General features: G+C 44.2%; 1 protein-coding gene across 1 annotated transcript in view; it reads left to right on the top strand.

Annotated features, from left to right (window-relative positions):
• Positions 1-12,755, top strand: part of GCDH (glutaryl-CoA dehydrogenase) — a 216,747-nt gene that overhangs the window by 145,478 nt on the left and 58,514 nt on the right. The window contains exon 7 of the mRNA XM_078684804.1: positions 6,079-6,208. Within this exon, the coding sequence (XP_078540930.1) occupies positions 6,079-6,208 (130 nt within the window). The remainder of the gene's footprint in view (positions 1-6,078; positions 6,209-12,755) is intronic.

The raw sequence follows: 12,755 nt of genomic DNA, 5'->3' as shown, positions 1-12,755 counted from the left end.
ACCAGGGGGCTGACCCTGTCTTTCCACTTTTATCTTCGCGGGTTTTTATAGGAAGGATAGAATCGAGTGAGTTGGAGATCCACTTCCTAAAATTGCTATCCGCTACGACAGGATCCCCTGAGGGAGCGGGGGTCGTTGATTCCAGGGCTCTGGCCCAGTCCTCTGTTGAGAGTCTGGACCATGCCCTGTCCCGGGTATACGTGACAGGCTTATGGGGCTTCCTAAATTCTCCTGGCCAGAAGAGAGGAATTAAAAAGTGATCCGTCCAGGGGAGGGGGCAGGAAGGTTTGGCCTGGAGGGTGTGAACATTTGTGAAAACCGGGTCTAACAGGTGGCCCTTGATATGGGTGGCTCCAGTATTGATCAGTTGGAGACCATAAACAGCCAGGTCTAGAATCAAGTCAGCAGCCCCTGTGTCTAGGGGATCATCAAAGTGAATATTGAGGTCCCCTAGCACAGTGAAGTTAGGTGTAGAGTGGGCAGTGCTGATATAGCTTCTAGTAGGGCGCTAGTAAAGGGACCAAAATGTCCGGGGGGGCGATACACCAGGAGGCCTGCCAGTGAGGTGGTCGGGGCCAGCTGGATGGTAAAATGGCAGCTCTCTGAGTCCATGATGTGAGCATCGCTGATTCTGCATGAGAAGTAATCTCTATGCAGAATGGCCAGTCCGCCACCTCTGCCAGAGGGACGTAATTGGGACTGGATGAGATAACCCGGGGCCAGGGCCAAAACCACATCCGAGTCCGAGTGTGTTGTAAGCCAAGTTTCCGTGAGGAACAGGATGTCTAGCTCATGGTCCACGAGCAGGTGGTTGATGAGCAGGGCGTGCATGGGGAGCGACCTACAGTTCAATACAGCTAGTTTCAGGCCAGAGTGTGAAATAGGTGCCTGGGTGAGTAGTAAGTGGACTGGGTGGCAGAGTACGCAATTTGAAAAAAGTCCATCTGGGTCGTGAACGTAATTACACTGTATGTTCTTAGTAGGTCTGAGACTTAATAGGGCGCGACGCGAATAACTCACCCTCTTGGTGTCTGAGCCCGGCATGGGTTCTGGCCCTGAGCCCGTTCGTGCGCGGACGGGCGCAGACGGGCTTGCCTTAGGCGCGCCTTCGGCGCGCAAACGGCGCTCCCGCTGCGCTCGTCCGCTGAGCTTCCTGGCCAGGCACATTTTATAGCTGGTTGGAACTTCCAGGGGGCGTGGCCTAAAGGGGGCGTGGCCACCGTCCTCGCGGTGCCGAGTTCGTTAGGGGAGAGGGAGAGGATCAAGGCAGCGTGGTAGCGCTAGGGTCCGCTGCCCGTGCCGAGTGCCGCTCTAAAGTACCCAGGTAAGAATGAAAAAGTGATTTTAAAACAATTTAGTCAGAACACAAGTAATTTTAAAATTAAGTGCAACAGTCCCGGCTTCCGCCTCAGGACTCAACAAGCTCAGGTGTGACTGGAATCCAGTTAGAATTAGTTCCACAATTTTTAGGTTTCGCCTCACCGAAACCTGCGCAGCAGACTTTCGCGCAGGCGAAAAACTTTTGTTTTGCAGTATGTGGGCTTGTCCCGCCTCTGTTTTCCATTGACTAGCTCCATAAATGGAGGCTAGCCATTGGAAAACAGAGGCGTCCGTCATTCTGCGAGGCGACTCATGGGCGTTCCTGAGATTTTTTTCTCATCCAGCCCCTTTTATGACGTCAGTTGGGCGGTGGGCGGGGTTTATTTTTTTGGTCGTCCATGTTTCTTTTGGTCATTCCGCGGCCGACCGCCGCCGGAGGAAGTCCAGGTCCAGGTAAGTGCTTTTGATTGTGGCCGTTCCCGCCGCCCCCCTCCCGCGGTCCGTGTGCCCGTTCCCGCACCCCCCTCCCGCTGTCCGTGCCTTTCCCGCCCCCCCTCCCGCTGTCCGTGCCTTTCCCGCCCCCCCTCCCGCTGTCCGTGCCTTTCCCGCCCCCCTCCCGCTGTCCGTGCCTTTCCTGCCCTCCCTCCCGCTGGGCTGGGAAACTGGCTAATTTCTGTGGAGCAAACAAACAAGAAACTGATCCCTGGCCTCACCTCACACGCCCGTGGCCCTTTCTTGTGCAACCCTCCTGCAGTGATCTCATATGCAGTAAACTCATCTCACCTGACCAACCTAAAACTGCTGTACATACACTTACCATCTTAGGCGGGGACTCTAGGAACGCTATACTGGCTACTGTCCCATTTACATAATCGGCCTCGCACAGCCAGCCACTCTTCTCCCGCCCTTGTGCTCCGCCCGGCGGCCGGGTTTTGCTCCGCAGTCCGTCCGGGCACAGCCAGCCACTCTTCCCCCACCCTTGTTCCAACCTTCAGTGACTTATCCATTCCTGCACTAGGAGAAGGAAAGACAAGAAATAAGGGGACACACTTCACTCTAATTTGGAACCCGAACATTCCTTTCCTTCAGTCTGGCCTCTGCCCATCATTCTTCACAACATACAAGGTCTCAGGCTATTTCTGAAGGGGACAGAGGAACATTCAACGTGAAACAGACAGCGCTGCACATCACGCAGACAACATGACTGCTGCACTGTTGCACTGCACTGAGTCATTTTCACTGCAGTACTCGGGCAGTGTGATCCTAACAGCAGCACTGCACATTCACCCTCAGAACTCTACGGGGTAACACGGTGCAGCTCTACACAGAGCATGCATGCTCGTGGGCCCGATTCCGGCGGGATGCTATCGATTTTTGGAGCAAAAAAATGCTTTTCTTTAGGCTGTCTCCCGCCTGAACAGCATCTGTTTCAATAGAAGTGAAAGGGGTAAATCCATGCTCCCGATTGTGTTCTTAGACTCTCCCACCTCTAAAATGTTGGCCTGTATGCACAGAGTGACTGTCACTGTAGCAATGCACATGGTGGCACTGACTCAGTGCAGCACTGCAGACTATGCCCTCACTGCATCACTCGACAGGGATCTCGCTGCAGCATTAGAGAGACCTCACTGCAGCACTGTAGAGCCTGGCCCTCACTGCAGGGCTGAACAGCGCCCCTCCAGTATACCAAGACATCCTCACAGCAGCACTGCACAGAGTGACAGTCATTATTACTGCACTGGAGAGGCCTCACTGCAGAACTGTAGAGTCTGACCCTCACTGCAGGGCTGCACAGCGTCCCTCGAGTATACCAAGACACCCTCACCGCAGCACTGCACAGAGTGACCGCCATTATTACTGCACTGGAGAGACCTCACTGTAGAGCGTGACCCTCACTGCAGGGCTGCACAGAACATCCCTCCGTGCAGTACTACACAAAGAAGCGCTTAATGGAGAAATCCACAGAATAATCCTCATTACCACACTACAAACAGTACCCCCCTCAGCAGCACTGCACTAGAGGGCAACACTGCAAGGTGATAATCATTACATCACTGCCCAGACCGACTCTAATTACAGCACTGCACACTGTGGCCTCCTCTGCAGCACTGCACACTGTGGCCTCCTCTGCAGCACTGCACACTGTCTCCTCCTCTGCAGCACTGCACACTGTCTCCTCCTCTGCAGCACTGCACACCGTGGCCTCCTCTGCAGCACTGCACACTGTGGCCTCCTCTGCAGCACTGCACACTGTCTCCTCCTCTACAGCACTGCACACTGTCTCCTCTGCAGCACTGCACACTGTCTCCTCCTCTGCAGCACTGCACACTGTGGCCTCCTCTGCAGCACTGCACACTGTCTTCTCCTCTGCAGCACTGCACACTGTGGCCTCCTCTGCAGCACTGCATATTCACCCTCACTGCAGAAATGTGTGTGTGTGGCTGGCTCTGGGTGTGTGTGTGTGGCTGGCTCTGGGTGTGTTCGTGTGGCTCTGGGTGTGTGTGTGTGTGTGCTAGTAATTGCTGTCTGCTGAGCTCGTCCGTAGGGTACAATAGGTCTCACATTTGCGAGAGATTAAGCTAATGGCAATGTAAATGACAATGCCATTTATTTATCTGTTTTCAAAACCAACACATAAATACAAATTTTGTCATTTACAATGCCAATAGCTCAAACTTTTCCAAAGGCGAAACCATTGCATTGTAAATGCTTGTTTAATGTATCTATTGGCTACCAGAAGGGTATCATTTTGGCAATTCGCTTACTGAACATTTGTGGAGTATAGTGTCACAAACAGGTGTAGTGTCCACTGTACAATATAAGTTGGAAATAAGGGGGAAAAAATCTGCAGTCTCCCAAGGAAGCATGCTCCCTACGTTGTATGTATGCTGCAACTGCAGCCATGTGTAGACATATGGCAGTATATGCTATCCCTGCTTTTTAGGAGTTGTAACGGTTAACAGATGGTGTCTTGTTCAGAGACAGTGAAGGGGGTACATGTGTTCATTGATGCAATAGTGGACAAACATGCTCCGTTTTGCAGCATAACATGCATGCATAATGGGTTTGGGCTACTTGCGCAGAAAGAACATACTCTCTTTTGGGAGCCTGAGGTATCCAAATTATAGTCCCTTACATACAGATTGGTAGGATGAGCTGTTTGGGATTTGGTGTCTGAGCTGACCCTGATGCCGAGTGCAAAGGTCTGTTTTCAGCTACAGTTTCTCGCATAGGATGACTGAAATCTCCAAGAGCATGGAGTACTAGGGTTACCTGGCCCAGGGTGAGGGTCATGGATACCGCTCTCATATTCCACACAATATGTGGAATGAGAATAATAATATTCTGGTCTTTTCATCCACAGCCGGGTCTGGTGGCTCAATGGACTAATGCATACACTGCAGGGGCCTTTGTACGACCTCATGGTCACAGGGTCAAATCCCGGCGAGTTCACTTAGCGTTTCATGCCTCTGAGGTCGATAAAATGAGTACCATTGAGTTGGGTAACAATAAACATCTGTCATTCACCGCCAAGATACCCGAGGGTGAATGTGCGCTTTACAAATACACATGTTATGTTAGTGCATTGGCCATGGGTACCTGGAGGTGAAGATTTGGCATTTTGCGTAAATAAGTTGATGGTCAGGGTACCCACTGATAGAGATACCACTGAAGGGCTTGTGGGTTCAGTTCCCATTTGTGGACTTGTTGTTGCGTGATGCTTAGAAGGTCCGCAAAATCATTGTCTGTCCCCAACAAATGCTCTGCTAACTGAAGAATTTTGTTGCGAAAAGCTCAATACCAAATCTCTTGTGCAAATTCAGTCTGCTGGGGGGAGTGAGTGCCTCGGGTTTCTGGATGTAGTAAATTACCGTTATTTTGCCTGTCTTTATGAGTAATGTTTTGTCCAAGATAAGCTTGAGGAAAGCTATTGGGGCTTGAATGATGACCAAAAGCTCCAGGTAGTTGATGTGACTGCCTGGTATTGTGGGGTCCACCAGCCCTGAACCGTCAAGTGATAGAGGTGAGCTCCCCACCCTGGGAGTGAGGCATCTGTAGTAATGGTAATCTGTGAAAGGGGGTCGAGTAAAGGGCTGCTGAGTAACAAGTTGTTGCTTCTTCCACCATAGGAGAACGTGCTGAGATTTTGCCTTTACAAACTCCTCATCCTCCCACTGACCCTCTACTAGTGACCATTGCTTCATGAGGCACGCTTGAATTGGGCACATGTGCATCCTGGCATGCAGAATTATTGTAGAGCAAGAATCCATCCTACCCCACAATCTCATTACCGTTCTTACAGTAATAGGTCATCCTGTCTACAAAAGAGGTAGCAGATTTAGTAATGCCAGCGCCCTATACTGGTTGGGGTATGGTTTCCGGTGACAAGGTCCGAGGACAGCCAGTTATGCCAGTAAGTTCACTTACGTTCTATTGTGCATTGTACATTTTTTAAATGAGATAAAACTGCTACTATGGTAGGAAAATATGATGCTAAGCATCAACAAAGATGATTTTGCCATAAATGTTTAGTTGGGGTTACAAATGAAACACCTGAGCAGGACTAGAAGAGCACTGGCCCAGCCAACCCTCTGGTTACATAACACAAAAAAAGGAACAAAGTACTCACATCACACAAGACTCCAACAAGAAGTCACCACACACATGCTATCAACCAGAATGTATTTATGCCTACTTCACAAAAGAGGCTTTCCATGCAAATCACTGTTTGTAAGTTGTTTGTGTTTCTTCTTTTAGCCAGAGGAGAATTGCTTGGCTGCTTCGGTCTGACTGAGCCAAATCATGGCAGTGATCCGAGTAGTATGGAGACAAAGGCTCGTTACAATCCAACTAGCAGCACCTACACACTCAACGGCTCCAAGACCTGGTAAGTGAGAGTCCAATATCTGCGGAGGCCACTGTCAAGGCATTTCATGCACTCTTCGTATACTTAATTGCCTCCTCCTCTGGTGTGTTCATGGGCTGCACCTGTGGGATGCTATGCTACTTCTGTGCACACAGTAGTTAGTGCTGGAAACCAACAGTGGTTGCACCCAAACTCTCTGAGATCACTTGCTCTTTGGCCCTGTTGCCGTTCCTGGGTCCATTCACTGTTCCCTCTGAAGCGAGAGTAGCATCCACCATTTATCTAGTTCAGCCACGTCCCCCTGCATGAAAGCTTCCAGTTTATATATTAGTAAGTAAACCTAGAATTTAATTGCTTTAGGCTATGTGAAACTTGTACTAAGTAATGTCAAATAAAGTGAGCAGGAAACAATAGATTTGATACAACTAGTTAGAAGGTTTGTGGTAAAATAAGTTATAACACAGTTCTAATATTTGCTGCCACTTTTAGTAAAATGTTGTTTCAGTGTCGGGCCCTTAAACACTAAAAGACCAAGTGCAGTTATTGTTCATTGAGATCATTATGTACCAAAACCTGTTTAGCTCTAGACTCTGTTACGGCAGGTATGGATGAAGGACTGAACCACCAATGGGAAAGTCACTGTACAGGCGTGGGTTGGGGCTGTTGATAGTTATTCGCATAAGGAAAATATGGTGTTCAGTGACATTTCAATCTATCAATCAATTCAGTTTATTCGGGGATAAACCACATAAAACCATACAAATTTAAAACACATCCATATGCACAACATTCAAACTATAAATACATAAATCACAAATGTGTCTAAATAAAAAATACATAATATTACAATTCCTTTCTTATAATAGTGTTTCAAATATGTCACATTGAGGTTAAAAACCTTGATACACTATATACAATAGATTGACATGTGTCAGTTCCTAAAATTCTCAAATCAACTTTAAATTGCTGAATCTCTAGCTGTGTGCAAATTAAAACAATCTATTTCTTGCTGGCTGCAGAATATGAGCTACAAAGAAATAATTAATCAGCAGCTGTAACTTCAGTAATGGGAGTATTTGCCCATTTACTGCAAAATGTGTTTATGGACAAAGTTCTATATCTGAACTTGCATAAGGAAAATATGGTGTTCAGTGACATTTCAATCTATCAATCAATTCAGTTTATTCAGGGATAAACCACATAAAACCATACAAATTTAAAACACATCCATATGCACAACATTCAAACTATAAATACATAAATCACAAATGTGTCTAAATAAAAAATACATAATATTACAATTCCTTTCTTATAATAGTGTTTCAAATATGTCACATTGAGGTTAAAAACCTTGATACACTATATACAATAGATTGACATGTGTCAGTTCCTAAAATTCTCAAATCAACTTTATATTGCTGAATCTCTAGCTGTGTGCAAATTGAAACAATCTATTTCTTGCTGGCTGCAGAATATGAGCTACAAAGAAATAATTGATCAGCAGCTGTAACTTCAGTAATGGGAGTATTTGCCCATTTACTGCAAAATGTGTTTATGGACAAAGTTCTATATCTGAACTTGAAGTACAGGGATTTGGAAAGGGCTAGCGTAATAGAATCTAAAATGGGCTTGAATTTTACGCCACATTTGTGGTTTAAAAATGTAGAGGTCAATGAGCCATATCGCAGATTTAGAAGATATTATTCTCGTGTATATAACCAGTACTTTTCTTTAATCTGAGCTTTAGAAATTGGATAAACCTCTCTTGGGGACTCCCACAATTTACCTAAACCAAGCATAAGCAATTCAGTTGGTACAGATTTCAGCCAGGATATGCTACCAAGACCATCCGGGTTCAACATCTCTTCTAAAGCCTTTCTATGCATAGTCAGCTCCTCCATGTACCATAAGCTTTTCCTATATAACAATGATCTAAGCTTTGCTCTCTGTAGGATTGGGTTTATACTCTGTTTTATAATATCCCTGAGTCTTGGGCCAAGTCTATAATGGTATCAATTTTTAAGAAAGAGGACAGGGGAGTCCCTAAAATGTTACCGACCAATTTCGCTGGTGGATAGCACAGTAAAGATATTGGGGAGAGCTATTTTTAACCATCTACAAACATTGGCCTTGGACAATAGGATTTTATCTACGAACCAATACGGCTTTCGTCCTGGGCTGGGCACAGTGGATCAGTGCCTGAATTTACATCTCATAGTAAGCAAGTACACTGCCCCCAGTCGCTGCCCACTATCCCTTGCCTTTATGGTCCTTTCTACCGCATTTGATTGTGTAAATAGAACTAAATTATTGCAGATGCTGAGTAATCTGGGTTGGACATTGCGCTAGTGAAGCTTTTGCACGATCGCCATAAAAACCTGAGTGCCAGGGTTAGATATGGTCAATCAGGAGAACTGTCTGATTTGTTTCCCTTAGCTAGCGGTGTATGTCAAGGGTGTGTGTTGGCACCATTGCTTTTCATCTTGTACGTAAAGAATTTGGGGGCTTGCTTATCAGGGTCAACTAATCTTAATGAACACATTAGGCATGAAACAAAAACTCATATTAAGGCATGCGGTCCTGGAAAGATAGCTTTATTAGTACTAAACTTGGGAGATAAACAACTAAGTGGAGTGACAAGTTTTTGTTATCTAGGTCTGACGTTTGACGCTGGTAACTTATGGCAGACACAAGTAAACACTGCACGTCGAAACTTAGGGAGGGCAGAGGGATCTCTTTTAAATTTGGCTAAGAGGGATGTTGGGTCCACTATTTCTCCTTTTCTTAGACTATATAAAATGCAGTGTGTCCCCATGGCCACTTACGAAGCTTGGGTGTGGGGGGTTTGTAATGCCACCCCATCCAGGTAGAAGAAAACAGAATCTGCAGAAGACTGTTGAATCTCCCTTCCTCCTGTGCCACTTTTATTTGACATTTAAAGTACATACTTGACACTGCTAGATTGCCCCCCCATCTCTAGGTCAATATTTGGAGCAAAAAGGAGGCTATTTTCAATAGGCAGTTATTAACAACTGCCTGAGTTTGGATGAGGGCTTATTCATCCCTTGTTTGCGATTTGTACAAAATTCTTTGGGCAATATCGGCATTTTTAGAATTGTTTAGCATTCCAGGTTTAAATGATAAAGATATTAAAACTGTAGTGAAACAGAGATTTACTGATCATGCTTTTATCAAGCGATCTCAGGAGATTGCAATCAAACACACTGTCATTTATTATCGCACTGATGCCATGGTTGACATCCCTCTATCTTACGCTAGAGCTAACCCGCTAGAGCTAACCCGTTAGGAGAGATCATTCCTATTTAGATTTAGACCAGGGTCTGAATGTCGCTTGGTTTGTTTTTACGAACCGGCAGGTGTTTGGAGTAAAGAGCTTCCCCCTCGCATGGTAGCGTGGAACAATCCCTGTTACATTTTGTTTTTCTGTGGCCTTTATCGTCATTTTTTAAAGTTATATTTTAAATCTATATTGAGAAAATTAGCCTTCCGGAATTGGAAAGTGGCATTAACTTCTCTTCAAATGTTATACAGCCCAGAAATTTGATATGGTGTCTGCTGTTTTTTTAAGATGGCCATTCGTAGCAGAAAATCAATGGACGGGGGCATAAGGTCTCCTTTTAGTTGTTTGTAGGGACTTTCCTTTTTTAGTATTTGTTCAACTGTTATGATTTAAATGTTTTTAAACATCTGTATTTACTGAGCTTGATATTCGTGAAAATAAGCTATGTTTGAATTTTACTGTCTTTTTTACAATGTGATTTTATGATCTTTTTAAAGATCGAATAGAGAATTGTTTAATTGAATTGATTGGGTTTATAACCATATCTATGTTTGGTGTAATGGCGAACTCTAGGGTAACTTAAAGAGAGCCCATCGAAATTTCCTCTCTATTATAGTCAATCATGGCGCATTCAGATGACCCCACAATTCCACACCATATAAAGCAGCTCACACCGATTGCGTATTATATATATATATATGTATAGCTGGTATTACAGACTTAGAGTGGTTTTGTGGGTCCTCAATATGCCAATATATTGCAACTGCTTTAGACCACATCTTTTAATCTGCAAATTCCATGTCATATTGTCGGACAATGTGTAATGCAAAGTAATCAAAAGTCTTCACCCTCTCTAGTTTAATCCCATCCGAAGCAGGTACACCTCAGTAACCCCAATGCAGGTTCAGTGACATAATTTTGGTATTAGCAACATTAACCTCCTACCCCCTGTGTACGCAGAAGACAATGAACCAGTCTAAGAGAGTCTGTAAGTCTTTAAGTGTCTTGGAGATCAATAACGCGTCATCTGCGAACAAAAGTGTTGAAACCAAGGATTTATATAATTTCGATACGTTATAACAAAAATCACTTAAATAATCCACTACTCCATTTATATAGAGCCTAAACAATGTTGGGGCAAGTACACCACCTTGACGTACCCCCTTCAAAATGGGGAAGCCCACGTGTAGCTCGCCCAGGTGTCACCGCCTCTCTTGTGCCTATGTCTCTTCAGGCGGTGTTATCAAAATGGGTAACACATTTTCCTGGACCCATTGACTTGAGGATAGGCCAAAAATTGGGGCAAGGTACTAGGTCAAAAGCTGACTTGACATCGAAAAAGGCGACATGAATGACCATTCCCCAATACAACCATCTTACAATAAATTAGGGAAAATCTAAAAATTTTAAAATCTGTTCCACAATGGCGAACCTTTTTTTGAAGCCAGCTTGGTGATGAGATAGGATATTATTCTCCTGAATTCAATCATGTAGCTTCTGGAGAATCTGTCAATAGAAGATTTTCTGTCTACTAGCGATAACGTTTATGGGCCGATAATTACTCGGACATTCCCTTGAACCCCTTTTAAAAACCGGGATTAGTTCAGCTCTTGCTCAAGTAGCTGGTAACGCAGTTCTTGTCAGTATAGAATTAAAAACTAAGGTAAGATAGGGACCCCAGGAACTAGGTTCCAACATGAATAAGTCACCTGGAATTTTGTCGGGGTCAGGAGCATTATTTAATTCGGTGGCCTTTATCGCTTGAAGTGTCTCTGCTTGGGAAAATAGCACATCAACGAGCTTGTCTGGATTGATCATTGGTATTAGAATACAAGTTGGTAAAATGGTCAACCTAGGTTTTCGGCTGATTGAAATAATTCACGGTGGTGTGATCATGACGGCTACCACGGGCAACTATGTGTCAAAATAACCTGGCGTCTTTAGCATTTGGTGCAATGGTAAGGGTGAACCACCTGTTATCATTCCACTCTCTTTTAGCTCTACCTAGGACCTTCTTGTATTTGTTTGTCGCAGCTTATATACTATCACTGTTTTTCGAGTGGGTTGCAGTCTTTAGGTCCCCCTTTGCCACATTACAATCCTCATAGGATCAAAAACTAGTCTTTGAGTTATGGCGAGCCGGTCTTATTTCTGTACTGAAAATGTTTCCCAGTTGTTTCAATAGATCAACATGTGCTTGAACAACATTGATGGAGTTATCAAGTGTATGTACCATGGAATCTAAACTATCGTATATATATTGGCTAACATATCGGGTTGCTGCATTAGAGAGCTCCAACACCTGTTGTTATAGACAGTCAACTCAAATACCGCTGGTTTTCCCTAAGTTCCCGACATAGAGGTAAACAAGACATACGTAGTCAGATGGGGAGCATTATGGTCGCTATCATTGTGTTTTACGATTACCATGTTGATTAGGGCTTTCCAGAGCCTGAGGTCCAATAGGATATAATTGATTCTACTGGAATGGTTTAAACTTTTATATGTATATTTTACAATCCTGTCAGAATGTGTATGCTAAAGGCCCTAAACCCTAGAGATAAAGTAAGTTCATTGCAGTTGAATAGCCATTGATGTCCATCGCTTAATGGGTGCTAGCTGTAAATCAGGTATAGCCCACAGCTCCTCTTAAAATTCTATATTAGAGAAGCCAGTGATGACCAATGGTTCTAAAGCTGTATTGAAGTCACCAGCAATTATAAGAGGGGGACTTTAATCAATTGGTTTAATCAAAAATGCAAGCTGTTTTAGAGCCATTGTTCTCTCTGGAAGTACGACTGTAAACATTAAAGATGACACAGTTGCTGCCCTGTGCCAGAGGTTAATTTGAAGCCCAATATGTCTGTTGAAGAAACGTTTAACATGTTAACCGTACAATTTAAAGAGATTTCAATAAATATTCAATTCAATTTGATAACTTTATTTCGGCCAAAGGCCATAAAAGCACAAATAAAATATGTACATACAAGATAAAATACATAGAATACATAAATAGTTAAAAACCTTGGTTAAAAAATTATTAAACAATAAGTTATCAAATGAAGGATGACAGTCATTTCAATTAATCACATTTTATCACAATTGATCAGAGTAGACCTTCTACGCCACATACCATATAAAAAGCAGGAGACCGAGAACACAATAGGGGGTGAAGTATCGAATCTTAAAATTCTACAAGCCTGAGCACATTGTTTTAAGCCCAAATTTCTACACAGCGGTGCCAGCCAAGATCTCCGTATTGCACTA

This window comes from Lissotriton helveticus, chromosome 1_1 (assembly GCF_964261635.1).
Source record: "Lissotriton helveticus chromosome 1_1, aLisHel1.1, whole genome shotgun sequence".
NCBI classification, from domain to species: Eukaryota; Metazoa; Chordata; class Amphibia; order Caudata; family Salamandridae; genus Lissotriton; species Lissotriton helveticus.
Note: the sequence above shows the minus strand (reverse complement) of the source record. Positions and strands in the feature narration are given on the sequence as shown.